Source organism: Aspergillus ruber (assembly GCF_000600275.1).
Source record: "Aspergillus ruber CBS 135680 unplaced genomic scaffold scaffold00007, whole genome shotgun sequence".
Taxonomy (NCBI): Eukaryota; Fungi; Ascomycota; class Eurotiomycetes; order Eurotiales; family Aspergillaceae; genus Aspergillus; species Aspergillus ruber.
The window spans coordinates 376,514-403,372 of NW_024467303.1; the positions used below are offsets into that span (position 1 = coordinate 376,514).

At 48.2% G+C, this 26,859-nt stretch overlaps 11 protein-coding genes across 11 annotated transcripts; 4 read left to right on the top strand and 7 right to left on the bottom strand.

Moving 5' to 3' along the window:
* Positions 1 to 906: 906 nt before the first annotated feature.
* EURHEDRAFT_514051 (uncharacterized protein) lies at positions 907 to 3,043 on the top strand (the record flags this gene model as incomplete). The annotated part of the gene is made up of 5 exons (XM_040786233.1): positions 907 to 984; positions 1,209 to 1,590; positions 1,715 to 2,157; positions 2,178 to 2,894; positions 2,948 to 3,043. The coding sequence occupies 5 exons, from the start codon at positions 907 to 909 to the stop codon at positions 3,041 to 3,043; spliced, it is 1,716 nt and encodes a 571-aa protein (XP_040640496.1).
* Positions 3,044 to 3,116: 73 nt separating this feature from the next.
* Positions 3,117 to 3,677, bottom strand: EURHEDRAFT_376094 (uncharacterized protein; the record flags this gene model as incomplete). The annotated part of the gene is made up of 1 exon (XM_040778815.1): positions 3,117 to 3,677. One exon carries the CDS (start codon positions 3,675 to 3,677, stop codon positions 3,117 to 3,119), a length of 561 nt encoding a protein of 186 aa, XP_040640497.1.
* A 152-nt stretch (positions 3,678 to 3,829) lies between these two features.
* On the bottom strand, positions 3,830 to 4,596 carry EURHEDRAFT_552685 (uncharacterized protein; the record flags this gene model as incomplete). The annotated part of the gene is made up of 2 exons (XM_040787564.1): positions 3,830 to 4,482; positions 4,545 to 4,596. The coding sequence occupies 2 exons, from the start codon at positions 4,594 to 4,596 to the stop codon at positions 3,863 to 3,865; spliced, it is 672 nt and encodes a 223-aa protein (XP_040640498.1). The 3' UTR covers positions 3,830 to 3,862.
* A 2,390-nt stretch (positions 4,597 to 6,986) lies between these two features.
* EURHEDRAFT_410596 (uncharacterized protein) lies at positions 6,987 to 8,451 on the bottom strand. Its single transcript, XM_040781394.1, has 2 exons — positions 7,854 to 8,451; positions 6,987 to 7,790 (listed from the first exon to the last, which is right to left on the bottom strand). Exons 1-2 carry the CDS (start codon positions 8,004 to 8,006, stop codon positions 7,149 to 7,151), a joined length of 795 nt encoding a protein of 264 aa, XP_040640499.1. The 5' UTR covers positions 8,007 to 8,451; the 3' UTR covers positions 6,987 to 7,148.
* Positions 7,942 to 8,611, bottom strand: EURHEDRAFT_410598 (uncharacterized protein). The gene has a single exon (XM_040781395.1). It carries the CDS (start codon positions 8,536 to 8,538, stop codon positions 8,254 to 8,256), a length of 285 nt encoding a protein of 94 aa, XP_040640500.1. The 5' UTR covers positions 8,539 to 8,611; the 3' UTR covers positions 7,942 to 8,253.
* A 1,564-nt stretch (positions 8,612 to 10,175) lies between these two features.
* On the bottom strand, positions 10,176 to 11,073 carry EURHEDRAFT_339707 (uncharacterized protein). The gene is made up of 2 exons (XM_040778400.1): positions 10,801 to 11,073; positions 10,176 to 10,708 (listed from the first exon to the last, which is right to left on the bottom strand). Exons 1-2 carry the CDS (start codon positions 10,982 to 10,984, stop codon positions 10,422 to 10,424), a joined length of 471 nt encoding a protein of 156 aa, XP_040640501.1. The 5' UTR covers positions 10,985 to 11,073; the 3' UTR covers positions 10,176 to 10,421.
* A 1,055-nt stretch (positions 11,074 to 12,128) lies between these two features.
* On the top strand, positions 12,129 to 13,630 carry EURHEDRAFT_514053 (uncharacterized protein; the record flags this gene model as incomplete). Its single annotated transcript, XM_040786234.1, has 2 exons — positions 12,129 to 13,208; positions 13,271 to 13,630. 2 exons carry the CDS (start codon positions 12,129 to 12,131, stop codon positions 13,628 to 13,630), a joined length of 1,440 nt encoding a protein of 479 aa, XP_040640502.1.
* Positions 13,631 to 13,925: 295 nt separating this feature from the next.
* On the bottom strand, positions 13,926 to 16,450 carry EURHEDRAFT_410604 (uncharacterized protein). The gene is made up of 6 exons (XM_040781396.1): positions 16,103 to 16,450; positions 15,942 to 16,025; positions 15,246 to 15,865; positions 15,051 to 15,190; positions 14,654 to 14,995; positions 13,926 to 14,583 (listed from the first exon to the last, which is right to left on the bottom strand). The coding sequence occupies exons 1-6, from the start codon at positions 16,185 to 16,187 to the stop codon at positions 14,082 to 14,084; spliced, it is 1,773 nt and encodes a 590-aa protein (XP_040640503.1). The 5' UTR covers positions 16,188 to 16,450; the 3' UTR covers positions 13,926 to 14,081.
* Positions 16,451 to 17,597: 1,147 nt separating this feature from the next.
* Positions 17,598 to 19,439, top strand: EURHEDRAFT_514055 (uncharacterized protein; the record flags this gene model as incomplete). The annotated part of the gene is made up of 2 exons (XM_040786235.1): positions 17,598 to 17,720; positions 17,772 to 19,439. The coding sequence occupies 2 exons, from the start codon at positions 17,598 to 17,600 to the stop codon at positions 19,437 to 19,439; spliced, it is 1,791 nt and encodes a 596-aa protein (XP_040640504.1).
* Positions 19,440 to 19,938: 499 nt separating this feature from the next.
* EURHEDRAFT_339863 (uncharacterized protein) lies at positions 19,939 to 20,488 on the top strand. The gene has a single exon (XM_040778401.1). It carries the CDS (start codon positions 20,072 to 20,074, stop codon positions 20,411 to 20,413), a length of 342 nt encoding a protein of 113 aa, XP_040640505.1. The 5' UTR covers positions 19,939 to 20,071; the 3' UTR covers positions 20,414 to 20,488.
* A 3,634-nt stretch (positions 20,489 to 24,122) lies between these two features.
* Positions 24,123 to 25,862, bottom strand: EURHEDRAFT_452132 (putative tannase; the record flags this gene model as incomplete). Its single annotated transcript, XM_040784006.1, has 1 exon — positions 24,123 to 25,862. One exon carries the CDS (start codon positions 25,860 to 25,862, stop codon positions 24,123 to 24,125), a length of 1,740 nt encoding a protein of 579 aa, XP_040640506.1.
* Between the last annotated feature and the right edge of the window lie 997 nt (positions 25,863 to 26,859).

Here is a 26,859-nt window from a genome sequence, read left to right on the forward strand (position 1 = left end):
CCAATACTCTGCTCTGTCTCCAACTGAATCAGCTCAGATGAGCATAAAGTCCGAGACTCATTGCCCGAATTCCCACTTGTGGAGGGCTCTAGCACAGAATTACGAAGCCGGTCGTTGGCTGGCTGAGAGCCCCCCATGAATGACGACCTGCACAAATAAGAAAATACCAGACCAGTCGTCGGAATATACACGGACGTCATGATTTCGTTTTAAATTTCAACAATAATGCAAGTACGGATACTCTTTACATATTCTACCAGCCAGCTGGCTTGCAGTGCAGTGCATCCTCCTGACAGAATGGGAAAGAGAATATTCCCCACGTTGGGTGGAAGATCCTGTCCGCGGCAAATTGGAACGTTAGCAGGTTCCAGGGATGTATTGGCATACCACCTGCCGTACGAGTATTGTGTATGCACCTGCACTGCGTCAGGTGAAGCTACGGATCACTTCTCCCTATACCTACTTGTATAATAGTCGACCATATGGCAGATAACCTTTCTCTTGCCGCGTCTAGTGCGAGGTGCGATGGAGAAGGGCCGTCGACATTGGACTCTCGACAAGGGTATATTTCTTTGGCAGTCTAGCGGTTTGTACCAAGGCCTCCACACAATCTAGATTCCGGATACGGGCCGTAGAAAGGCATACTCGCAGGGGTACTCCGTACCAAATAGATTAACGCAGACCCCGACCGATGGCGAATAATACAACATGCAACAGTCAGCTACAGCTATACATCTGTACAACCCTCGCAGGACGGGGTCAGACATTAGAAAACAAGGCGACCTTGCATTGGGACATGCCACCAAGTGCCGACGTGATTATCTGACCGATGGTTCTTTTTGGTAACCTTGGAAATGGACAGTAGACTGGCGCGCGCCGATCGGGAGATCATATGGATTCCATTTCATGTGGTGGTGGCTGGGGCTGGCTGCAGGTCTACTGAGCTGTGGACTAGCCATCGAATCGGAGGCTCTTTTGGAGCAGGTGGGTAGACGCCTGGGAAAGTGTATTCTGGAAGCGGAGCAAAAGAAATATAGATCGGATGAGATATAAGAGGGCTCGACGGCCCGTCTTGGTTGATGGCGAGGTACAATCTCACAACTACAAGACAAAATGACTATGCCAACAACCATACATTCTCTTTTATCGTTACTGCGATCGATTCTACTTGGTTCAGATAGTGGTGAAATGAAGCTATCTAAGCACAGCCAAGCATTTTCGAAACTACCAAGCGACTCCTCGCCGAAATCGTCAATGAAGGTCTGGTGGATGCTACCATCGGGGGGTCGAAAAACGACCAATATCTGTACCTACACAGTCATTTACCCGCTGCGAAGAATGCTAGCAAAAGTTTTAAAGTCGGTCTTCGGCCGGGCACTGTGTTAGAGACCAGAGATGGAAAGGTTGCAGCTGTTGTGCGACCAGATAGCTTGCAGCCGCCTGTGGTGATTGGTAATGGCGATGGACAAGAGGAAGAGCACAATCCAGAAATATTATTCCGGTTTCTAAGTCCGTGGCTAATCAAAGATGCCGATGAGGATACCTTGAACGAGATCGCCCTCGAATTGGGTAACTCAGCACGGAAACAGGGTAAGCCTTAACCCTGTACATGAATCACTGGATACATGCTAATGGAAAGCAGAAACATGGCTTGACATTGGCGAAGCCCAGAAAATTCTCAACTTGGACGACAGGTCCGCCGCCTGGGAACGAGCCCTGATATACGGCCACCCAAGCCATCCATACCACCGCCTCTGCTACGCCCAACCGCCTCTCCAACAAATCCAACCCTCCGACATCCCTGAAATGCTGACCCCAACGCTCGCTTTCCTCTCCGTCCCGCGAACAGATCTCCGCGTAACAGGTGCTTTTGAAGCAGCCATCCAGCCACTGCTAAGCAAACTGGAAATTCCTAGCACAAGCGCCGACAGAGTTGTTGTCCCCTGTCTCTCGCGCCAACTCTCCTCCGTACACCAACGTTTCCCAAACGCTGTTGTGCTAAAAACCATCGATAACATTGCAGACGCCCAAGCGTCAATGCGAACACTAACTCTCCGCCCAGAATACGACTTCGGCTACCACCTGAAACTCTCCCTAGCCTGCCAAATTACCTCCGCCCTGCGCACAATAACCCCCTGGACAACATGCGGCGGTCCAGTACAACAGCCCTGCTTGAGAAATTCCTCCCAACAGACCTCTGGGTCTTCCGTGAAGTCGCTGCAGTCTCAGGCGCACAGGACAACTTTGCCGACGCGAAACATCTCTCCTGCATCTTACGCGATGACCTTGAGGCCCGCGCAGACGCCAACAATGAGCGTCTTATGATCGCAGCAGCGCTCGCCCAACAGCCATACAACAACACCCGCAGCTACGCAGAGATCCTATACAACCTTCACACAACAACTGACAAACAATTCTGGCTACGCACATACGTAATCCGGCTCTTCACCCTGGTCCTCCCGCCTCTAGCACAGTATGGTATCGGTCTTGAAGCGCATGGACAGAACCTCGTTGCTCGCATTTGCCGGAAAACCGATGAGGTGAAAGGTTTTGCAGTGCAAGATTTTGGTGGTGTGCGGATGCATGTCCCCACATTGAAAAAGTTCGGCGTCAACTTTGATAGTTTGCCTCCTAGGGGTGCGACGTTGACGGAGGATTTACATAACTTGTGGAGTAAAGTGCATCATGCACTTGTACAGAATCATGTGGGGTTGATTGTTAGTGCGCTGGGTTTGGAGAGAAATGGGGGGTGGGGGATTGTGAGGGAGGTGCTTGGGGGTGTTTTGGAGCAGCAGGAAGAGGGGATGGGGAGGGAGCTGGCGGAGTATTTTATGCAGAATACAATGTCATTTAAGTGCTTTTTGAGGATGAGGATGGAGGGGAAGTATCGTGATGTAAGTGCCCACTTACTTCTGAAATCAGGGGGTATACTGACGATCTATGACAGTATGTCGAGAGAGAGGTGCCGAATGTGCTTCTTATGGGCTCGCCAAGATGGGAAGAGGTGCTGCAGACTTATGAACCGACGTTGCATTATACATAGGCGAGTGATAGCATTATTCCATAGCTATCTCGTCAGTTTGTATACATACAGGTTATCAGAATAAACGTAGCATTTATGAATCATCAAGCTCCGTTGGCCCCGGGATGAAATCCCATCCCCAATACTCCACCCCATTACCCTGAGGATTCTTGATATCATGACATGTCAGATTTCCCAGTTTTCCAAACTGCCCATCGGCCAAATAGGTATCACTCAGAATTCGTTGCCCGCACGGCCCTGGCATTTTTTTCAAGGTTGTCCAGGCAAGGTAGTTAATTAAATCTTGAATTATGGACACGGCTGTGTGATAGTCTGGTTCATCAAAAGCCTCCAATAGTGTGAAGCAGACACTGTCTGCAATGGAACGCACAGCATGAGCTGCTACGCCTTGGGTCGCGGCTGTGAAGGGAATAAACTGGGTTGCGCAACGCTCTGCCTCAGCCCTTATGTTTCTTATGTTTCGCCCTCCAAGGTCGAAGAATGGATCCAAAAACCTGAGACCGTCGTGCAATTGCTTCGTATTTGCTGTGAAATCCGCAGAAACAACACTCTCAAGCGTATGAGCGTATTTTTGAACCACCATGTCCGTGACGTATTGCCAATCAAACGAAGACTTATCCGTGCCATGACCCATGATCAAAGCTTTAAGCCTGCCGGATACGTTCTAATTTCAAGGAATCAATATGGTTCAAACGTGGCCGAAATACCTCGCTGTCCTACCGAATATATCAAAGTCGTAGGTGTAGGCCTTGGCAAAGTGATCGTAGTTAAGCTTCACCCAATTCCCCCCAATACCATGATACCGTGCCGCAATGGCCTTCATCCACGGCCCAGCATGAATTCATGCGTTGTCTTGTTACGATCCTTACCTGGCTGCGGAAGATGACGTGGGATCCTGCCCTTGCTTGCCTTGACCTCAATCTCACGTAGCAGGTGTAGATCGCGTTCGAACGAGCAGAGAATGATCATAAAACCAGCCTCCATGCGGAGCACCCTGCCCAATTGATCGTCCCATACTTCGTGCGATAGACGGCAAAACTCCTTCGCGCACTCGGATTCGTTCATAATCCGTTCCTCGTGGACTGTGTCGTTAACCAGAATCCGGTTCTGCGTGTCAAAAGTCCCGTTGCTTGTTTTTCCAGCGGACATGCCATCAATGTACAGCAGTCGTAGATCCCTAACAGGCACGTAGGTCCGCAACCAGCCACTCTCCTTCTGCTCTTCAGCTCGAGGGATGAATACATATGCATTTAGTCTAGCCAACAACTTCTCATCCACAACCTCTCTGTTATTGATCATCGACTGATCATGTGCGCCTTCTTCACCGTCGCTGTCATCACTGACACCACCGAGACCGGCATATTCATCCTCGGATTCCTCGGCTGCATCCTCGACAACATTCTTGGCTTTCTTTTTTGATTGTCGAATGGGACAATGTTCTTTTTATTCGTTGCCTTCTTCATAACGTCAAATGCACAGTCGATTTTGAAGTCGCCTTTACTTTGCTCTTCTGTTCCTTGACTATCCTCTAGACAGAGATTGTAAATCAGCATATTGTCAGCAGGCATGTGGTCGCTCGGCTATAGCATGTGCTTGGACCACTAATGCTTGGCCTGGTCCTGGTTGGGTATGTCGCAGCCTTGCAATGGCCGCTTGGGAGTCCAGCAAGATAGTGACTGGTCTTTGACCTCCCACTTTGTCTGCTAACTGGAGTGCTTGAACCGCTCCAAGAAGCTTTGCATCAAATACCTCATGTCCCTTCATCTTCACGTATATAGAATGAAAATACTGTAATGTGAATGAGTGAGATGATGAGTGTCAAGAGGACAACAGGGTTTGTTCTTATTGTTGATTCCATGTTTAATATATAAATGCAATAGACAATATATATATATAGCAGTTGATGAGTGTCCTGGGTCATATCATGCCTTTTCGTCTCCAGCAGGAGCTAACGCGCCTCCCTGATCCAACAGACATTCACCAGGCTGGGGCATTATATGTTCAATCGTCTCCTGGATTGGATGAGGGTAGTGCGACGTCTATTAATGTCAATTGGATGATGGAAAAAAAGTTCTGCAACAAGAACTGCCTGTCACGGTCAGGTGAAAGCTAATGATATTGCTCTTGTTGCGTTATAAAATGTTTGTACCTAGCTCAATCTGACTAAAGAATTTGATGATATCCAGATCATTTGGGCCGCCATCTAGAAGTAGCTGCAGACATGGCCGGACAGATCTCCCTCAATTTTCGTCACAGATGAGCAAGGGAGATGACTCATCATCAATTTGCGTGTCACTTCGTTACCGCACCTCAATATCTAACGTGTCCTAATGCCGAGGATCGTTTGACTGTTTTCAAGTATAATAGAGCGGACAAGAACTCTTCGAGACTGTCATCCGAGCTAGATATGCTCAGAGATGATAGATCATTCTCTGCTGAATATCCCCGGAAGGCGGGCGGCTCGATTGTATATTAGTGTTGTCTTGAATATCGCAGCAGGGAGATTATGCTTGGGAAGTGGCAAAGTGCTTGGAAGGGGATCATGATAGGGTTTGGGGCGAGGAAATTTTTGGGTTCTTGGAGTGCACAGATGGGGTGATTTGAATTGTGAGAATGGCTTTCTGTAAGAGCGAGCCCACGGCTTGAAGTTGTTCATGTGAAAGGTAGGAGGCATATTTTAGGAAATGGGGATGTTTAGGATATATTATGATAAAAGAGGGAAGAGGGGGGGGAGTGGAAGCTGAAGAGGAGAGTGCGGGTTGTGGGAAAAGTGAGTTGAACGTTGCAACCTCTGCGACCTCAATTGTCCTCTTTATACTTGCCCTCAATCTGTCAAGCCCACCATTCTACCTTTCTCATCAGCAGAAGCAATGAGGCAAATTTCTCTCGTCCTAAAAATCTCATCTGCTGACGTGTCTAATTTCACCTACTAGTGACGCCTGGAGGCCGAGATCCGGTGCCCTGCGCCAATCGCATCTGGGTGTTGCACTTCCAAGCCTCGCATGTCAAACACGCTAAAAATAAAAAATTACGCGGTGATTTTGCCATTGACTGGTAAACATGGCGAGGACACGTAGATAAATTGTTCCTGGTGGGGTCGAAAGACAGCTGTGGAGGGGGGTAGGCGCCATCCAGTTCATAGCCAGACCTGGTAGCCAGATAAACCAGGAATTTCCCTTTCCTATGTACAATCTTGGGAGCCTGGCTGAAGAATAAATTATGGGATTTTGAGATAAGAGACCATAGCGAGGAAGCTGAGGATCCAGAAATCCTCAAGGGAAAGCCCAAATAGGATAGCATGACTGGAAGCAACTCAAAAAGTCGCTGATCAGCTGGCGGACACGTGAAGGGGCCCATAACTGCAATAGTGAGCAGCAGCACAGCATAAAGGGTAAATTGGATAGCTTTATTTCCAATAAAGCGACAGTAACAAGGTCTCAATGTCTCAATATTCCAGATGACCCGTCGGCCACCCCGAGGAGAGTGGACAGCGCCCTACTAGAAAAGGGAAATTCGTCAGGTAACGCAGCATCTTGGTAAGAGGGCAGTGCACCGGGCGAGGCAGGCAGAAGAAGGGAAAGGGTAGAGAAAGTGCGTAGTCCTCTGAGGGAGAGATGTCGGGCTTTTATAGATGCAACGGGTGTGTTGAGGCGGCATGTGAGCGACCTCAAAGCGGCATGAGGCAGCACTATCCCTAGTACAGTAGGCGCCATACCATAAAGGGCACGATATGTTCTTACTTAGGATCGATCTCAAGTGTAGCCACACCCTGAGATAGCTAACCCTATTTGTCCCTGCTGTCGATGTAACACAAGAAACCTGGAGATGGCAACACATGGTGCTCGGTACTATGTATCCAAACGTGTTCATACTCCTGAATGTGGGGTATTACGGGGACCCGCGTGGCCTCTACCATACTGAGCGTTGAAAGGGATTCTTTAATCTCCAAGACAGTGACAATGTTGAATTGCATCAGCCAGAATGAATTCGGCTCTTGACCACAACAATACCTGCAGTGCATGTTTTCATGACTGACACAATCCACGAGATGGTAGCCGCAAATACGCAGCACGACTGAATATATATTCTGAAGCCTTTATCTACATCACACCTCAAGCCACATCTCAATCTCCTCCACCTGTACATCCATCTCCCAATCTCCCCTCCAAGACGTCGCACCATAAATTTCATTCCCAGAAGGGACACTGTGAAGGACTGTCATCCGCTTAAGTTTCCTCTCAAACACCAAAGCCACTCCATTCCCTTTCTCTCCGAAAATAAGGCTCCCGTTCTTTTCGACCTTAAACCCTGGCCGCTCGGCATTATAACCTCTAAACATATCGTGGACGGGGCTTAGTTGGAACAGGAGACAGTGATTCCTTCCTTCTTTATCAGGGGAGTCATACCATGGGAGGTGATATCCGAAAACCACCCCTTCGTTCGTCTGTGTAAGGTAACCAGAGATAAGGAGGATGATGGCAGCTTCTTCAGCTGGGATTGTGGTAATTTGTTCCGCAAGAGCAGCAACGTTTGTTGTTGACATATTCTCATCAAGATCATAGTGCTTGTGTAGCTGAAGGCCGGGAATGCTCAGCGTTTCAATGAGAATCATTCCCAGTTGAGAGAAAACAGGCAGTGTGGCTATGCTGCCTAGCTTGGGTGGCGTTAGAGGGGTCTTGGTGTCGTTCTCGTCATACGGCTTGTAAAGAGAGAATAGGAGGCGGTGATAGCCTCTGAAAAACTCCGGCTATTTTCTTCAGTTAGTTTCTTTCTATCAAACCCTTCAATCAGGAGAGCGTGCGAGACATGCCGTCTTATTGATGGCCTGATTAAACATCTCCCAGGTAATACCCATACCCGGAACCTGAGCAAACGCTCTAACGACACAATCTGCAACACGATCCAGATTGGCATCTTGCTCGATCTGAGCAACCGGTTTCCCAAACTGTGTAATCAAAAGCATCTTCACCAAAGCCTGAAATTCATCCTGCGGGATACTCAAATTGTGAAGATGCTCCGGCTGCTCTCAACGAAATTCCTTAGCAAACTCCCGGAACCCATCTCGCGGAACGCCACCCCGCCCTACCTGTGGGTATTGAGAAACGACATATAACACATCAAGCAAATCATGGAATATCTCATCACCATCCTTGTCATAATTCGTCCTGGCATATACCTTCCAACTGTCCCCATTCAATACGCTAGTGTAATCAAACGCCCTGCACCCTCGCGAATTCCGCATCAAAGGGCAATTTCTTGCCGTCAAAAGTTGTCGCGAGACTTTGGAAGATGAGGCGACGGGTATCAGCTGGTGCTCTGGTTTGAGTATCAATGCTTTCTTCGTAGACAGGTCTGGAGCGCTCGGAGTCGGTCCAGACAAGTGCTCTGAGGAGGCCATCGAATGTCAAGTGTGTAGGCAAGGACAGGGAGTCATAGAATGGTGCTTGAGAAAGGTATAGAAGGCTGTTGTAAATTAGAGCACCTGCTTGTGCCATGGATGGTGGCAGGTCTCTGGCGGACTGGGTGATGATTTCTGTTCCATTGTCGTTTGTGCAGAGAGAATTGAAATTCTTGCGAAGGTGTGGCAATTCCTCGCCCCTTATGGTACCAAAGTCCTTGATTCTTTGGCTAAGTGTGTTGAGAATAGCATCGGGGGCCAGGGTTCCCTTTTTGACTAACGCGGCGATAGTTGTGGAGTTATGCTGGGGGTCCATTTCGCATCAAAACACCTTAAAAGCCAATAACGCTCTCAAAGGAAAAGGAAATAGCGCGCTATAATCATGTTAAGAAGCCACAATTCGAATTCGAGAGTGGTTGATGTTCTGTTAAAACGGTTGTCGGTCTTAAGGCTGTGCCAACGCCGTGGCTGACAGTGATCTTCCCTTCGGCCCCATGAGGCTGAAACCCAGTCCCCATCACCTCTGACTGTCAGCTTTACTTGGTACTGCTACAATACTTTGAGCCTGAGATTTGGCCTGAACTCCTGGGTCCAGTCCCCGATGGAGCTGGTCTCTTTTTCTGTCGATCGCTGTGCAAGGCGAATTCGACAGATGCCATCCTGAATGCCTAGCGTTTTGTATACTTTCGAATAAAAGATACTATCAAGACGGAAAGTTATGAATTGTATAAGAATGTCCTTGAGATACCTTCCATTCATCATCAACCTCTGCAACAGCGATCCTCTCTATCCTCTCGATCATTCTCTGCCTCTTTTTCAATTGATCCTTTGCGAGCACCACCTCTAAGAACCAAACAACATGAAGTTCTCTATTATCTTCTCCTCTTCCTGGCCGCCCTCACCATCAGCGTCGGCGCCAGTCCCATCCCCTCGGACTCAAGCATCCAAGAAACCGTGAATAATTCCACCACCGCGCCAGTCAAGCTCTATGAAGAAAGCTCGCTCAGCAAGCGCAACAACCCCCAGTCGAAGAAACCAATACATTAAAACAGTTTGTCAAGGTCCACAAAGACATGAAGAAGGACTAGTACTATGCCTTTACCGTGAAATGGACCTTCGGCACCGCGCCCGGCGACCAGACCCCCGAAAAGGAAATAAAAGAGATTTAGGAGAAGTACGGCTTCGACCATATTGCCCTTGCTATCGGGAAGGTGACGGAGAAGACAACGATGACCGGTGGCGAAAAGGATAAGACTAAGAAGATGGTTCTCGACTTATGCCCATATGTATCACTTGAAGACGTATGTGTCACGAGCTCGGACCAGTAGATACTAATGAAATGATATTCCTATCTAAACCAGTGTAGCCATCGACTAGAATATCGAATCTGGAGAAGAAAAGAGAAGAGGCAAATCTATTTACATGAAGAAGTCCTATATGGTTGTGTGTGGTCTCGCTAAGCAGCTTGTTTGCCTTGGTTGCTTCCATGGCATTGTTTGCCGTGTTGATGATGTTTGCTGATGAAGGCGCTGGGCTGAGCCGTTACACATCATGGTGCTGTATTGGAGCCCCCCAGAGGTGATCATTGCCAAGAACACAGAAAATGCAATCATAGAACACAACACAATAATGGCCCACGGCCAGCCAGTAACAGCAATATACACAGATGGGAGTGGGATCAACAGCAGAGTGGGAGCAGCAGCAGTCTGCCCAAAGCACCAGGAAACGCGATCAGAATACATGGGAGAACAGACAGAGGCCACAGTATATGCTACAGAACTGCAAGGGATCCTCCTAGCTCTTGTCATCACTTTACGCCGCCAAATACAACATGCCATGGTCTTCACCGACAATCAAGCAGCACTGCGGGCAATCCAAAACCCAGACAGGCAGTCAGGACAATACATCCTGGAGACAGTGCTAGTGGCTATTGATAGAGCACGCACAAGCAAGCTCATGATAAGCTTCTGATGGATACCCTCACGCAGTGGTGTTGAGGGGAACAAAAGGGCTGACCAGGCAGCAAAAGAAGCAACAGGATGGCGACAGTCCCATGGACATCGAGGCAGGATGGGAGAAGCCATAACTGCAGCAACAGCCCCCCGACCAGTTCAGCAGAGGCTTCTCCGAACAGCAGTAGAATCCAGAATTCGGGAAGCAATATATACGCTGTGGGAACATGACTGGCAGACAAACCCACATGGACAGGCAGTGTATGAGCTGACACCAGCCCTGACCAAACAAGTTCTGAAGATGCATCAGGGTCTCTATCAGGCACTCAGTACAGTCATCATCCAGATGCGCACAGGAAAGATAGGGCTCCAACACTACCTCTACCAGCATGGGGTACCAGACATACCAGACATGAACTGCCGCTGTGGGAAGGCCGCCCAGACAGTGCAACATGTACTCCTGGCATGCCCCATCTTCAAGGATCTTCGAGAGCAGTTCCTGGGAAAACCACACAGAGGACTAGAAGGAGGAGGGAATCTGAGGACAATCCTGAACATGCCTAAGCTCGCAACCCATGCAGCCAAATTCATGCTGAGAACCAGGCTCCTTGGGCAATTCGGGGCCGTAAACAAGGAGGAAACAAGTTAGGCAGAGCACTGAGGTCTTTGGGTACATAGCAATCTAAGAGGGCCCGGGGAGCCCCGGATTCTCATGAATCTGAGAGGAGCTGACCCTCAAGAAAAGCACACACCATAGATGTAAATAGGTATCAAAAACTACCCCGGCGGCTTACAGCCGGAGGGGCAGTTCCCGCATAGCCATGGATTAAGATTGGCTGGGACGGGTATGAGTAAATCCGAATCCGAATCCGAATCACTCAGTACCCATAGGGTCATGTGCCTGACCGCCCTCGCTTTCTGCCCAGTAGTCATATAATTTAGCCTAGCCGATAGACCGCCGGTCCAATCAACTATCCTTGCCCACTATGAGGTACTCAGTTCATCTTCTTGCATTCCCTTCTGAGAAACCAGTACTAGTAGATAAGTAAATAGTCCGCAAGTATCTGGATATACTGGCTCATTGATATTTGCGATGATTGGGTTCATGATGACAAAATATGCCGTCCAATGTACAGAGTACTATGCGCACGTATAGGTGACCCCGACTAATGATAATATTAGTTACAGCATACACTGCACATGACTTAATTTTGTGGATTGCTATCATAGCAAAGATTGATCATAAGTATGACTACTTAAATGTTCCAGGATTCATTTCGCTGAGCAAGATCGACATTGCTTGTACTACGTAGCTAACCAATCTCAAAAATCAGATTTTGTCAGTTGCTTTTTATATGATGCAAGTACAAATACAAGTACGGAAATAACTGGTATTACCTGGTTTATTACATGGTGATCATACAAGGTCTTTGCCATTACTGATTAAAATAATTAAGTCTAGCGCAGGGCGGCCTATATTCAGACGGGTTATGGGCCCAAATTCCTCACTCCGATAGGTCCATACCAGCCGGACCACACAGATAGGAGTACTATGGGGCGGGCCTCACCTCACCCATCCATCATATTCGCCAAAGCTGAGGCCCAGTGGTTTCGAGATGGCGGCAGTATTCCTGATACCATTGGCCATTGCGCGATGCTTAGTTGGGTCTTAGCCTGAAGCTCCGTTCACCATGCCATCGCTCTCGTCCGTCAGTCACCATCCCCTTTCTCAGCCATGTCCAGCGCCATGCTTCGGAGGTGGAAAGCAACTACTCTGGTATATGCCGTTCTGCTTTTGATCGTGGGCACGGCGTTCTTTCGGGAACTATGCAAGGACAATTCATTCAACCCATCTACATTGAACGAAAATATCGTCGCCACCGACGCCGACGACACCGCCGCCGCTGAAGACGAGTCGGACTTCTGGGAATGGGAGACCACGACCCGGTTCTCCGCTAGAAAGAAAGACTTGAAAGAGGATGACCAAATTTGCGATTCATTCCCTTCCCACATGTTATCCCAAGTTCAAGTCATTTTGAAAATCGGTGCATCTGAACCGGCCGATCGTGTAGATACCCAGATATCTACGGTCACCCGCTGCATTTCGAACCTCCTTATCGTCTCTGATATGGAATCTGAGCTCCACGGACATCGCGTTCATGACGTCCTCGCAGACCTACCGGAATCAGTTTGGTCTAATGAAGCCGATCTCGAAGCCTACGAAGCATTGAAACAAGGCAGAGTAAAGTCTGTCAACAACCAGCAGGGCTGGAACCTTGATCGCATGAAGTTTCTGCCCATGCTGGAAAGAGCATATGATGTCAATCCGACGGCCAAATGGTACGTGTTTCTAGAATCGGACACTTATTATATCTGGGACAACCTTTTCCGGTTGTTGGATCAATTCGACCCAACAGTTCCATTGTATTTCGGTTCCCCATCGCCGGGGAAACCAGATGAGGGCGAGACTACATGGTTCGCGTACGGAGGCTCTGGATACATTATCTCGGCCGCTGCGCTTCAAAAACTCGTTTATCGAGAAACGGGGGCTTTTGGAGAATACATTCAGCCATCGCTGAGTGCACAATATGCGGACCTAATCAGGGGTACTGATTGCGGCGACACAGTAGTCGGTTGGGCATTATATCAGAAGGGCATCAACTTATCCGGTGCATTCCCCATGTTCAACCCACATGCGCTTCATAGCGTTCCATTCGACGAGATGCACTGGTGCCGCCCAGTAATTAGCATGCATAAGACGAAGTTGGCGGACATGGAAGGGCTGATGAAATGGGAAAATGAACGGGATCGGAGGGTCAGTAGACTCCCTTTTTTGATTATAATATCCGTGATTGCTAACCAGAAACATGCATACAGTATCCCCTCTTGTACGCCGAACTTTTCAACTATACCGGAATGGGAACATTCGACAAACGACCCGACTGGGACAACGCAGATTGGGGTGGATGGCAAGAACCCCCTGAGTCACCAGCCCACACTTCACTCAAGGCCTGCGGTGCAACTTGTCATGGCAATGTAGACTGTCTCTCATACACATACAGTTCAACAGGACACTGTTTCTTTATTAGAACCATGCGGCTGGGGGACAAGAGACCGCTAAACCTTGAGGAGCGACAAACAGCTGGATGGGATCTGCAGAAGATGCAGAATTGGATTGCAAACCACCAGTGCGGGAAAGCGCAGTGGGTGAAACCAAGCCTCCGTCGGATCTTTTAGTGATTTGTATGGATACATCCTATTACTTGTCTTATATAACTATTCATTGAGGGAGATCTCTATACTTCACTGATTCTTGTGTACAGAACAATGCGCGATATTTCTTGCATTTTCAATGTATTCAAACACAACATTATACAAAACTGAGCCTAATCTATAATAATAGTTGGCCACCTTCAGGTTGCAAATGTGTTCTCTGACAGTTGTGGCGCTGTCTCAAAGTGAACAACAAATACAATGGTTGGCTACTTGGAGTACCCTTTTGGGTAAAGAAAGCACATTTTTGGAATGACATGGCCGCCTTCTTCAACCTTCTTGTATTATATCTATACCTAGCGACCCCATTAGATGCTTTGTAGGATGTACATAAATATATCGCGTACCCAATTAACGATATACAATGATACACCCATACCTTATTAATATGGTATACGGTAATAAAAGTCACTTATTAATTCCTGGCCTGCGAGCCATCCATCTCTGACAGCCAATTTGTATCCCCTGGAAGTTCCTGGCGCTGCAGTTGCTGCAGTCCTTCGCGAGTCGGATCATCCGGCATCTCAGCAACAGCAGTATCCGTCCCAGTCGCCGCCAATTCAAAAGGCCTGTCTTGACCATGAAGTTCAGCCCAACTCGGCTTCTTTTTGAGAGGCTCATTAGTAGCAGAACCTTCTTTCACATTGCGACGTCGCTTATAGACGACCAAGAAGAACGCAAGCCCTCCAATAGTGGCTGCACCAGCCACTGCACCAACGGTAGCGCCCGCAATGCCACCTTTAGAAATAGAGCCAGAGTCCGTGTGGGATGGGGATGCACTGGGGGTAGATGAGGTTGTGCCGTTGGATGTTGTTTGATCGCCAGACGAAACCGCGTGCTTGTTTTTAAACACGTTGGCCAGATTGGTGCTATTCCATCCTTTTTTGGGTTCTGTCGCGGTGGCACCGCCAGTTTTTCTAGATATAGGGATGCATTAGCGACCAGAGACCTTTGAAAAAAAAAAAAGGGGAAGACCATTTCAAATACCCTCCACCGATAACATCGGAAATACTGGAATGAATGGTGTACTTTTCGTCATCGGCATCGTAATTGGTATTCCATTGATGCTTGTTGAGGTCAAATATACCAATGCCATTCTCGAAAATGTCACTATCGCAATTGGCTTGCAATGGTTCATATTCGTTGCCATCCACTGGGACTGTGCCACCAACTACTAGCATGGTATGTTGTCCTGCAAGTTGACACTTGTGCTTGATTCGGAGAGCATTGCTCCCTTCAAGCTGAATCCATTGAAAGGAAGGTATGGAAAGGACGTACACATTCCCATCAGACGATTCTGTATCGTTGGACGAACCACCAAAGACGTATCTGACACTTTCCGTTAAAGAAGAGCTCCACTTATTCCGGGTAGTAGCAAGCTTACATGGAGAAAGATGATAGGTCCTGTGCGGGAGCAACGACACTACATCCGGACATTCGCCAACGGGGGATATCTCCCGTGCTTTGCTGAGTGTACCACTCATCGTTGGCGATATCGTACACGGAGATATTCTGCATCGAATTCTAAATTTGTTAGGCTATATAGTCAAGGGGCAGAAGAAGATTGGTGGTTCCGTACTCGATAATTCAAGTTCATCACAGAGGCGGCCAAAAGATCCATGGGCTGTGCCACAGGTCGTGTGCTACCACCGAAAGCAAGCAATATTCCCTCATCGCCGAAGTTCTCAATCAGGTTCATGTATCCATCGGCGATCGTTCCGAAGTGGTTCATGCTTTGAGTGGACAGGTTGGACCATGTGAGAGTCTCTTGATCAAGCACAATCATTCCAGAGTCAGGATAAGGTCCTGCTCCGTCAGTGCCATAGACATCAGGATCACCACCAGGGTCCAATAGACCGCCCAGATAATATGCCTTTCGATTGACGTTGGATTGGGCTGTGGCTCCTTCACTAAGTCGCTTGACGGGGTAGCCCATAAACCCATCCGACGTCCATTCGTCATTTTCAATGTCATACCTCCAGGTTGCCAGCGGTGGAACTATGTTTGGTTCGAGGTGGCCACTAATGTAGCCACCGTAGAAGTATAGATTGGATCCATCGGAAAAGGTGGCGCCCTCATTCATCACAGGTGGATACTGAGCTGGTTTCGATGCATTGAAGGGTTTCTTGATGGTGGTGAACAAGTCCTTATCATAATTAGTGAATGGCTTGGAGAGATCAATTGCTAGGAGATCGCGGACTTAGGAATAGCATTCCATTGTGTTAGTATCTGCACTATTGCTACCGCATGGGGAAGAAAGCATAAGGAAGAATACCTGCTTCGGCTATGATGCTCTGATTTGAGTAAATATTCCTCACTTCACCACCGTCAATATAAAGGGTTTGGTTATTGATGACAGCTAGAAAAGAGCATTGATAGTTAGTCGACCGTTATCGACATGGGGCAGTTGAGAGAAATATTTATTGTCCAACCTACCTGAATTGAACTCGCGAGTGCAATATTTCTGAGCGAACCCCAAAGCTGCCCACAGGGACAGACATAGCAGAATACCAAGAAGCATATTGGCACTCTCTAATGCGATATAGACGCGGAATGTGTACGCATAAGCCTGTGTACAGTGCAAAATGAGGATATGGACTAGGATAGCAGGTTGAAGTACGAAGTACTAATTATATTCAATAACAAAGCAGAGGGTTCTCGGTATTCAGTCCATTGCGGCACCAAAAAGAATTAAAAGAAAAAACAATGGGATTTGTTAACTTGATGAAACAATACTAGGCCCTAAACTAAACAGCACACTTGCCGCTGGCTACTCCGAAAGGATGAGATTTTTTTTTTTTTTTTTTTTTAAAAAAAAACCCTGAAAGCTTAAGGGCTGTGCTCATGTCCCTCCTTCCGTTATGATCAAGTGTTCATGATCTCGTAGTGTACGGTAACTTTTGCAAAATGATGTACAACTTTCCACAGTGTACTTATGGCACATGGCACGGGATTGCATTGTGATTACTGAGCTGCTGTAATACCACTCGGCTCCTGAGCCATTTCTGATCCGTATTATCTCGCTTGCATTACGCGTGGAGTGGACGAGAGGCTTTGTACAGAGCTTGGAGTACGGAGTACGGCAGACCGAAATATTGATTTTAAGCGCCAGGATTACAACTAAAAGATACCTGTGGGGGTTTATGGTCCATGAGTACATATCAATTACCAAGTATGGTAGCCATACGGTTTTTGCGGCGCAGTTCAATGTCAATCACTTAGACCTAGATAAGCCATGTTACTACGGAGTACTCCGTACTAACCGAGATTTACATTACGATTGTCGAGGAACTCACGGGCCGATTGTGATAATCACCCGCAGAATCTCGCTTGACCGTCATTACCTCGGCCCTACATTCACCTCTGTGTGCTAATAGGGTAGCATGCTTCTTCTGAAGAATAACAGACTTGTTGATGTAATCTATGTGAGCTATATGCTACCTATAGATAATAATATCTATGGGTCTACTGCGGTACTTACCATCCACGGTCTCAAGCACCGAACATTTCCCCTTTTGGGGGCCCACATGAACAAGTCAAACCAAAGTTCTTAGGGTATCTTATTGGGCGGATATGTTGATAGATACGTACTAATGTAATTACAGCGCTCCATGTGTTCTCCACTTGAACTGTTTTACAACAACCCGGGTGGTTCCGCTAATGCAGCGGCTGGCAGTTTTCAAACCAAACAGGAAAGTTGGGCATAGCTCGGGTATCGAGCCGTGGCTAGTCCTTAGCTTATTGATGAGTGCTCGATCAGATAACTAAGGCTTGGAGATTACTTAGCAGAGTACCCCGTTGCCGTCTGCGGCAGTGGTGCTTCCTGAATTTTGCTCCTTGGCTATTGTTTCTCCAACACTTACGCTCGTTCTAACATCATTATATTGTGCCCATATGAGCTATACTGTATCACCCTATTGATCCATTGATAATGCGTCTTCGGTCACTCTCATCGTTTAATTTGCGTTGGGTTGTTTTGGCCGTGACTGCTACCCTTTTCTTTGCATTCAGCTTGATCCGATTATATTCCCACCGCAGTCTTAACTACCACAACGTCAGCAACGATGTCCTGCTATCAGAGGAACCCTATGAGATAGATGAAAAGGAGAATCACCCTATCAACGATCTAATTACTAATGCAAATGCGCAATGGCGTTCTCTCCTCGAACAAGAAACGCACACGCTGGCGGCTGCCGCGGATCAGTATCGTTCGCGGCGTGGACGCCATCCTCCCCCAGGATTTGCAGAATGGTTTGAGTTCGCCAAGTCCCGGAATGCGGTTGTTGTGGAGGATTTCTTTGATCAAATTCATCATGATCTGAACCCGTTTTGGGGGTTTGAGCCCCGCGAAGTGCGTCGACGGGCGAGAGGATACGAACCGCGCATCGAGGTTCGCAATCATAAAGCTAAGCTCGTGGGAGATGGAGTTTGGACAGACACGTGGCTCGACTTGGTGAAAACGCTGGAGAAATACCTTCCGGACCTTGACATGCCTATTAATCACATGGATGAATCTCGAATGGTGATCCCGTGGGGAGCGGTTAATACGTTGATTGACAAGGAACAAGCTAGTCGCGGACTGACTGAGACAGACAAGACCGTCAGCGAATATATGAGCCACGAGAAGGAAGTAAATCAGGAACCCTTTGAGCCGCGCTTTCTTGGTCCTGTTGACTCTAGCGTCTGGGAAATGGCTCGCCTTGGCTGCGCCCTTGACAGTCCCTCGCGCAACAGCTTTATCCCCCAAATCGACTTCGCGAGCCCGCCGCTGGAGATGGACAACTATATTCGCTTGGGATACAAGGGCTACGTGAAGAACTGGACACAGACGATGGACCCGTGCCTCCGTCCCGAGCTTCAGGCTCTCCACGGGACCTTCATTGAGCCCGTGTCCGTTTCGACGACACACGATGCGTTCCCGCTCTTTGGAGGGTCCAAACTCACGATGAACAACGAGGTCCTAATCCCACCGGCAATGTACTGGGCCGACAATAAATTATACAATGGAGGTGAAAATGAACACGGCGGTAACGATTGGGATGCGAAAAAGGACTCTTTTCTTTGGCGCGGTTCCGCCACAGGTGGCCGCAACAAAGAGGAGAATTGGACAGGCTTCCAACGCCATCGTCTGCTTTCCATGTTGAACCGAACCTCTGTAGAAGCTGCTCAACAAACGCGTCATTTTGCAAATTTCATTCTTCCTGACTATAATTACTACAACCTCGCTACCAGAATGGAAGGAAACCTCCCCGCGTTGCTTGAAAATCACACAGATGTCGGCTTTGTCCACCTCCTTTGCTTCCCTGGCGATGGTGACCCGCACTGTCCCTACACAGACCCATACTTCGCTGTCACTCCCGGAATGCCTATGAAGGAACAATACAACTTTAAATACTTACTCGATCTCGATGGTAACTCCTTCAGCGGCCGCTACCGCAGCTTCCTCCGCTCTACCTCCCTGCCTATCAAAAGCACCATCTACAAAGAGTGGCATGATTCCCGCATACTCCCCTGGGTACATTTTGTCCCCATAGATCCCACATTCATGGATATCTACGGCATCATGGAGTACTTCTTTGGTGACGGGAGAGAACGTAAAGGCCATGATTCTGTGGCACGCAAAATGGCCTTCGACGGAAAGGCATGGGCTGAGAGGGTTCTTAGACGTGAAGACATGCAGATCTACGTTTATCGATTGCTTCTGGAATATGGAAGACTTAGCGATGATCGTCGTGATTTGCTTGGATATGTTCAGGACCATTTTGACGAGTAGTCAGGGTATTAAAACACCTGATATCTTGAACGATTATTCTTTTCCCTAAGTTATACCTTTTTGCTTATAAATGGATGCTGGTAATCCATTAAATTAATTTGAATTAATCTTAATTGCACGCCTCGAAAACGAAAGTGCAGAGTGGCTGATAGAAGCAGCTATGATTCCAATGTACCCAGGAAGGTACAAAGTCCTTGGCTTGTGCGATTGCTACATTGGTGCAATAATCATTACATTTGTCTCGGGATTGACAAATTCCAGACGCCGAATGCCATCAAACTCTCATAGATGGGACGGGCAACGATTTCTCGTGGACTTGACAGTTGGGCCGTGCCTCCACATATCAGTGAGCCTATACTGTCGTTGACGAGGCCACCTGAGGGGTCGAAAAAGACCACGGCCTATTCAGACGCCCCAGCTGCAGTCGCGATCCTTTCTAGCCGATAAGCTAGGGCTGATCGTCGCTATATCATGTACCCACTTGCAAGAGGTCATGGAATGCCCTGGTCCAGGTTGCCCGTGTCTAACGAGGTCCTGGGTCCAGGCCATTCCATGTCATTCCCAAATGGCTTGCATAACCCGCTGCTCTACGAGTTGTATTCTCCCTCGCCGCTTGATGAAATTATACACATATGTGTATTGGAACAAGTCGTTCGAAGTTTCATGGGGTGTTGCGCAATCTGAGAGAGTGTTCAAGCCCAGAGGTGTCCTGTCTGCTGCCCAAACGATGCCACATTCATTGGAAGAACAAGTCCAGTTTCGGTCTCAAGTACGAATTGGGTAGACAGTTGTCGGATGGTTTTAATAACTTGTTTCCTCTGATAGTGTGGCTTGGGTGGTTGCTGTCCGAGCAGGTGAAAGTTCTGCACTTCAACAGCCGCTCGCGCCACGTTGGATTCTTTTATATCCCCCTCGAGAGGGTACTGACAACGGACACTATGAGAAGGTGGAGAACCGCGGTTCTAACCACTTGATGAAAACAGTTATCAAGCGTGCTCGCTTAGGGCAATTATTTGATCTGGTCAAGCTCGACCTTGATCGCACCGGGAGCTATTCCCGCTCTAATTCCTCTTCAAACTGTGTCCCGCTTGTCGGGTAATATCACCACCCCGTTCTACCCTACAATTACGATCCACATTCTAGACACAGAACGGATTCTACGAATAACCCTCCAGAAACTAAACTGTCATCTACTATACTCAGAACAATAAAATAGGCACTATTAAAAACGAATAGAGGAAGAGCTTTGGTTGAGAAAACTATCTATTGTAAAGGTCCTTTTATAAACGATCTGGCGGCCGTTAACTAACGTAATCCACTACCGAGTGGCGCACACCACCGAGCGGCGCACCCGCCCCCATCTATGGTATTTAAATGCATCTATATCAGCCATAACGCCATTAAATTAAGAAAACTACCTAATTAGGTCTATCTGGACATGTATCTCTTCTATGTCCTGGGACCCTGCAAATTCCACATCCTCGTGGAGGCCGCGTACGTGGCTGTAAAGGTGGTGAAGGCCATCTTGGCCGGGGGGGTGCTGGAGCTATTGGGGCTTCAATCGGAGCCTCAATTAGCTCAACAGCCTCCCGAACTAAAAGGCCACCTTCATAGGGTATCTGCCTTTTAGACCGTGTACGCTTTTGCTTCTGCTTTATGTTTGCAGCACGTAGATCGCTTACTTCTTTCTCAAGAATAGCAGCTGATTGCATACCAATTTGGCACGCCTTAAGAATCTGATTTATCGCGGTATTAAGTGGACTTGGTGGGCTTCTTGATCTCGTACGGAGCAATGCTTTAATTGATGAGGATTGCTTTTGTAATTGCATGTAGTTCAAAGGTGTTTTTGGCTCCCAATCACTACCCCGGCTTCCGGGGGGGGGGGTGTCACGGGCTCGGAATAGTAGATAATAACGAACTGAATTCCTATCTAGACTATTGTAGCCATCAACGAGAATATCGAATCTGGAGAAGAAAAGAGAAGAGGAAGTCTATCTAGGTAATGAAGGGGTTTTATAGAGGTTGTTGCCGACATGGTTGAGTAGCAGCATTTGCGATGTATCATTCATTGCTGCAGTGTTGAGCCGTCATATATGAGCCGTCATATATGAACCGTCATATATGAGTCGTCACAGGGGGTTGGTGTACGAAGCCGAATATTGAGCTTTGAAAGCACCCGATCAGGGTCAAAAGGCACTAAACAAGCTGCTGCGAAGCTATTTTTGATAGTCTCAAATTTAAATGCTTTGATTCGTGCGTATGGGTAGGCCTCAAGGAAGTCTAATTTGTCAATATGGTTGATCCCAAGGCGCATTTTGGTTTCAACCAATCCACTGTATGATCGCTTTAACACCGCAAAACAACCGATATCGAGCGGCTGTAAAAGATGCGATGAATGCGCTGGCATGCAGATTGGAATAATATCATTTTGACTGCAAATCTCATCAAATTTTGGTGTCAAATGGCTACCATGGCCGTCAAGTATCAAAAGTCGATATTTCCCTTTCGTACGAGCGATTGTTGATGGAATAAAAAGATCTTGAAGCCACCGAAGCCCAATATCATCAGAAGTCCATCCATTTGGGCTCAATTCAAACAACCAATCATGTGGCAAAGCTGAATCTTCAAACCAAGCTTGTATAAAGACCTTGCCTTTAAAAATAATACATGGAGGTAAGGCCAACCCTGTTGCATTAATTGACTCAATTGCAGTAACCCATTCACGATTTCCAGGCTGTAAAACAGCTCGCCGACCATAGTATTCAGCTCTTGTAATAACTTTTGCAGTTGCAGTTAAACCCATTGCAAAGCCAGTCTCATCAAAGTTGTAGATATCATCATCAAGGATCCCATATTGAATGATTGTATGTTTTATACAATCAAACCACTCCTGGATGATCTTTGGATCTTCACATTCTGCACGCTCATAATTGTAGCGCCTTGAGAAGCAAGTTGAAAGTTCTGGATGTCTTTTCACAAACTTTGAGACCCAATTCTCACCAACTGTTTGAACTGGGGTAAATCCACGCGATGCAAGCAGAAGATTGGCCATTTCTCGTACAGCAGTAGGCCGAGGTGCTGCTCCACGAGAATCCATAGAGAGTATCCATTGTAGAAGTGTTTCCTCCTCAGTTTCTAACAACTTATGGCTATTGGCGCGTGTTTCAGCGCGATTTGTGTGGCCTTTTAGACGGCGGCGTAGAGACGTCTCTGGCACATTAAAACGGCGTGCTGCTTCGCGAACTGAGCTGATTTCTTGTTTTTTGATAGCCTTTATAGCTAATAAAATCCTACCCTCCTGCTCTATTGAATTCCGGGAGCTTTGGGAGCGAATTGGTGGCATAGTGGGTGATTACAGAAGGAAGGGTGTGGGAGAATGATGCATTTCGCGTTAGGTGCGCCGCTCGGTGGTGTGCGCCACTCGGTAGTGGATTACGTTAAGTGGAAAAGGGAAGGTCGTCGTGAAAGAAGTTCAAAGAGATAAAAGGGGTACAAAGTGCATAATGCATGTATGCAGTAGTAATAGTCAAAGGATGCTGGCTGCATAGTCGTATCCATCCATGCATATGCTCGGGCATCAGTAAGTCAAACGTTTAGGGTAGGCGGGAGGCTCAGGCTCTGATTAGTCAGTCGGAGCAGCAAGCATAACGTTATCAGACGTTCGGCATATACGTAAATCAACACCATGGTAATGCGATGCCCGTCCTTCTCACTGTTATTAAGGTCCAGGTTCCCATTAGCCAATCAGTATATTACTCAGGAAGAAGCGAAGTCAGTAACAATCTGCCGGAAATTGGAGTTTGTCCGCTGATGCTGGAAGGCCAGATAATTTGCGTATTCAGTGGTGCTCTGGAAGACCTTCACTGGCCTTCAGCGGTGATACCCCACGCTTGTCTTGAGGCGAAAAAAAACCCTTGAGCCGGATAGAACAGGCCTCAGAAGAGTCCATTTCCAAAACGCTTTCCTCGTCACTTGCTCACATTTGTGATTGGCTGCCATGACTTCAAATTTCTCGAAGGTACCCAAGACCCGTACCACAGCTCTTGTAGAGTTAAAGGTGCGAGCGAGCCACTACTGTCATGACACAGATTGTAATTGTTGTGTCCCTTCCTGGGCCACGTCAGCCTACATGTTGTGGGGAGGATGCCATACCGTGAATGGTTCATCGTAGTATCAAATCATTGGATGCTCGAACATCGTAGTTTTTTCTCTAGGTTAGTAATTTACTGTACCGTATGTCAGAGGTCGACGGCAGGTAAGGTTGAAATGGAACGCGAAAGAATGTGTCTCATGAGGGACAGAGGGATTGTCTCGGTTTAGTAGCCATGGGCAGTAACATGAGACCCGAGCTTATCATACAAAGAGCACGGTCATGACGCTAGCAGTAATCGAGCGAGATTGCCATTTGTAAGTGCTGTATGTTGTGTAACAAGCCGGTCTTTATATGAGATAGTACCGGATGGCCAGCAGGCAAGAAGAATGCAACGATGGAGTAGTCAAGGTGTTTATGGAAGTTGGGTTGCCAGCTACGGTAGTATGCAGCGCATTCACCACTAGCCATGATATATACAGTAGATCGTGTATCCATATTAGGAAAATAGTATTCACTAGGTAAAAGCGATAATAAAACGGAATAAAGAGAAGTGAAGCTAACTACCAATCACACAGTCACGCATGACGCGTCTAGTACACAGGAATCTTGAACGCATCGAAAGAATAGGTCCAGCTGTCAATCGACTCCTGGTCGTTAACACAGCTGAATGACGAGCTGTTACCCTTCCACAATGGACGAGTAGGCCACTGGCACAGCATCTGCGTCTCACCAGCATAAGTACCAGAGGAAACAGTCGCGTTGAGACGAGAGGGCTTGACGCCGTTCTCGACCCAGTTGATGATGGTCTCCATGTTGTTCTGTGGGTAGGGGCCGGGCTGGAGAGTGTTGCTACCGCAGTGGGCCGCACCAGGGATCAGGTAGAATTGGTACCAGTCCTCGAGGGCCTCGAGGGATTCTTCCTGGGTCAGGTTGCCGTACATGACAGAGCGGACGGCTTGCCAGTAGTGCACGGAGGAGGCGGCGGGGATGCTGGGGTCGGATTCACCGTGGTAGTGCAGGAGCTTCCCGCCAGAGGTCTTGAAGGTCGTCAAGTCAGGGTAGGTGGTCTGCAGGCTGTCCATGTACCGCACCATGCCGATGTTCATCCAGTCGACGAGGGTGTCGTAGGTGACACCATTGAGGTCGGAGAGGTTGTCAATGTTGAGAAGCTGGACGAATTTGGTCACGTACTCGCCGCCGGTGGACGGGATGCTGAGCTCCCACTTGCCAGTGTCGTTGTTGTACTCGGTGGTCGCGTCGCTGAGCTCAGAGCCGATCTGCCACGAGAGATAGGCGCGCTCGCCGTTCGAGTTGTGGAGACCGTCGTAAATAGCCTGGGCAACGGCTACACCTTCAGCAGTCACAGTGCCATTCTGCTCAGGCTGGTAGCTGGTCGTGCTGCCCTCAGCTCGCTTGCTGAAGCCAAATCCGAGGGAGGTGCTGGTCTCGGCGGCGCAGTGGTACGACTCGCCAATGATCGAGGTCAGGTTGAAGCGAAGCTTGCACAAATCGGTCCGGGAGATGACACCATCAGTCCGTCCGTCGAGAGGGTCACAGGCGGCGATGGTGGCGTTGACAATCTTGTCCAATTCACAGGGAGGGGGGTAGTAGTCTTGCGTATGTTCGACGGCGGAGGAATACACATGGTGAACCTGTTGCTGGCCGAAACGGAAGGCAGGGGCACCGGTAATGGCACCATCGTACTCTTCACCCCAGCGCTGCACCTGACTCATACCCTCACGACCACCGTCTGAGCATCCCTCGTAGTAGGTGTAGACCTTGTCTTCCGTGCCATAGAATCCCTGGGTGAGAACCTTACCCAGCTTGGTCATCTCACCCAATGCCTGGTAAGCGAACATGTATGTGGCATCCCAGTTGATGGATCCGTTGCCGTAGAGAACCACCTCGTCGTAGCTGTTGCTGAACGCGTCGTAACCGGCATCGGTAGCACCACCAACAGCACCATACTCCAGACCACCAGTGGCATCGCTGGAAAGAGAGAAACCACCGCCACCGGCAACGTAGAAACGAGAGTTAAAGTCGGAAGGCTTAGGGAAAGCGTACTTGATGACGACCTTATCGCCCTTGCCGGTGTGGGTGTAGGCGACGGTGACGTTACAATAGGTGTAGGTCTCGGTGCTGCCCATACCAGCAGAAGCGTTGTAGACGGCGCCGGCCGTGACGGCAGAGGGGATCATGTCCATGCCCAAGAGGGTCCCATTGGCCGGCAAGGCCGCACGCACATTGGAAACGGTACAGACATCGGACAAGGATTTGGCGTTGGCAGCCGTTGCCAGAGCGGCAACCGCAGCGCCCCGAGAGAAACGCATGGTGCAAGGAAGAATGTAGGGAAAAGATCGTACTCTGCTCTGAGAAAAAAGAAAAAGAAAGAATGTCCTGGCAGGAAATGATAGTCGACGTGCTGGTCGACGGTGACCTTTATATCTTCTCCCTGGCTGCTGGAATTTGAGACGATCTAGGAACGACCATAACCTAAATTGGCGACTGGCGAGTCGTCATCCGTGGCTTCGTCTAGTGAGGAAAACATCCTATATCGGAGCACGGGCATGAAGCAGAATCGTCGTATGAATTGTGGCGAGGGAGATGAGCTGTCGGCGTGGTTCCGCAATCTAGCCCAAACTGTCTGCAGAGAGCATCGTTTCTCCTGACTAAATTCTATGAAGAATTCTCACTTTGAACCACCATATTTCGAGCATGGGGGCGCAAGGCGGTTAAAAACATACCCGGGTGTAGATTAAGTGGAAACAACCGCGTCATGGCCCCTGGCCAAACATCAGCCCTGGTGACGCGTATCTTTCCAGAGCCGGTGAAGAGATATAAACAAGCTTATTCGGGCTCAGCCCTACTGCAGTCACCAGCGTTATCAACCCGCATCCGGCAGTGTTGACGAGTTTTGATATTCGGCGTGGAAGCGGAGGATACAAACGCTTCCACTCCGAGACTTGGCACTCGGGATTGACTGGGTGGCTATATGTTAGCTAGCACTGTCAATATAGCATTTATTAATGTAGAATGACATACATCTTGGTTCAGATATAGCATAGGCTACTGTATATAAGAGCCTGAATCTGTGTCTTGTCTACAGCCACGGCGGATGAGATTACCCAAGGCGGTCACCGCCTACGCTAATTCTGCCGACATTTCCCCGATAGTCCTTTGATCGTCGCCCGAAAATTTAAGCAGAGCCTAATTAGGTCTATTTTTACCACCGCTATTACTCCGGAGTACTCTGTACACTAGAATAGAACTGACATTGATAGAAAAGGTGGGAAGCTGTAGAAGCACGCGAAGGATTTGGTGCTCTAC

Excerpts from the sequence above, each read along its gene's own strand:
- EURHEDRAFT_410596 (XM_040781394.1), bottom strand. The coding sequence starts at position 8,006 with ATGCTTTTGATTACACAGTTTGGGAAACCGGTTGCTCAGATCGAGCAA. Across the intron at positions 7,791-7,853 it reads ATCAGGCCATCAATAAGACG|CCGGAGTTTTTCAGAGGCTA; the intron begins GCATGTCTCGCA and ends TGAAGAAAATAG.
- EURHEDRAFT_410598 (XM_040781395.1), bottom strand. The coding sequence starts at position 8,538 with ATGGCACAAGCAGGTGCTCTAATTTACAACAGCCTTCTATACCTTTCT.
- EURHEDRAFT_339707 (XM_040778400.1), bottom strand. The coding sequence starts at position 10,984 with ATGAATTTGGCTGCATGGGTTGCGAGCTTAGGCATGTTCAGGATTGTC. Across the intron at positions 10,709-10,800 it reads ACAGCGGCAGTTCATGTCTG|AGACCCTGATGCATCTTCAG; the intron begins GTATGTCTGGTA and ends AGTGCCTGATAG.
- EURHEDRAFT_410604 (XM_040781396.1), bottom strand. The coding sequence starts at position 16,187 with ATGCTTCTTGGTATTCTGCTATGTCTGTCCCTGTGGGCAGCTTTGGGG. Across the intron at positions 16,026-16,102 it reads CACTCGCGAGTTCAATTCAG|CTGTCATCAATAACCAAACC; the intron begins GTAGGTTGGACA and ends GCTCTTTTCTAG. Across the intron at positions 15,866-15,941 it reads GAGCATCATAGCCGAAGCAG|TCCGCGATCTCCTAGCAATT; the intron begins GTATTCTTCCTT and ends GCTATTCCTAAG.
- EURHEDRAFT_339863 (XM_040778401.1), top strand. The coding sequence starts at position 20,072 with ATGTGTATTGGAACAAGTCGTTCGAAGTTTCATGGGGTGTTGCGCAAT.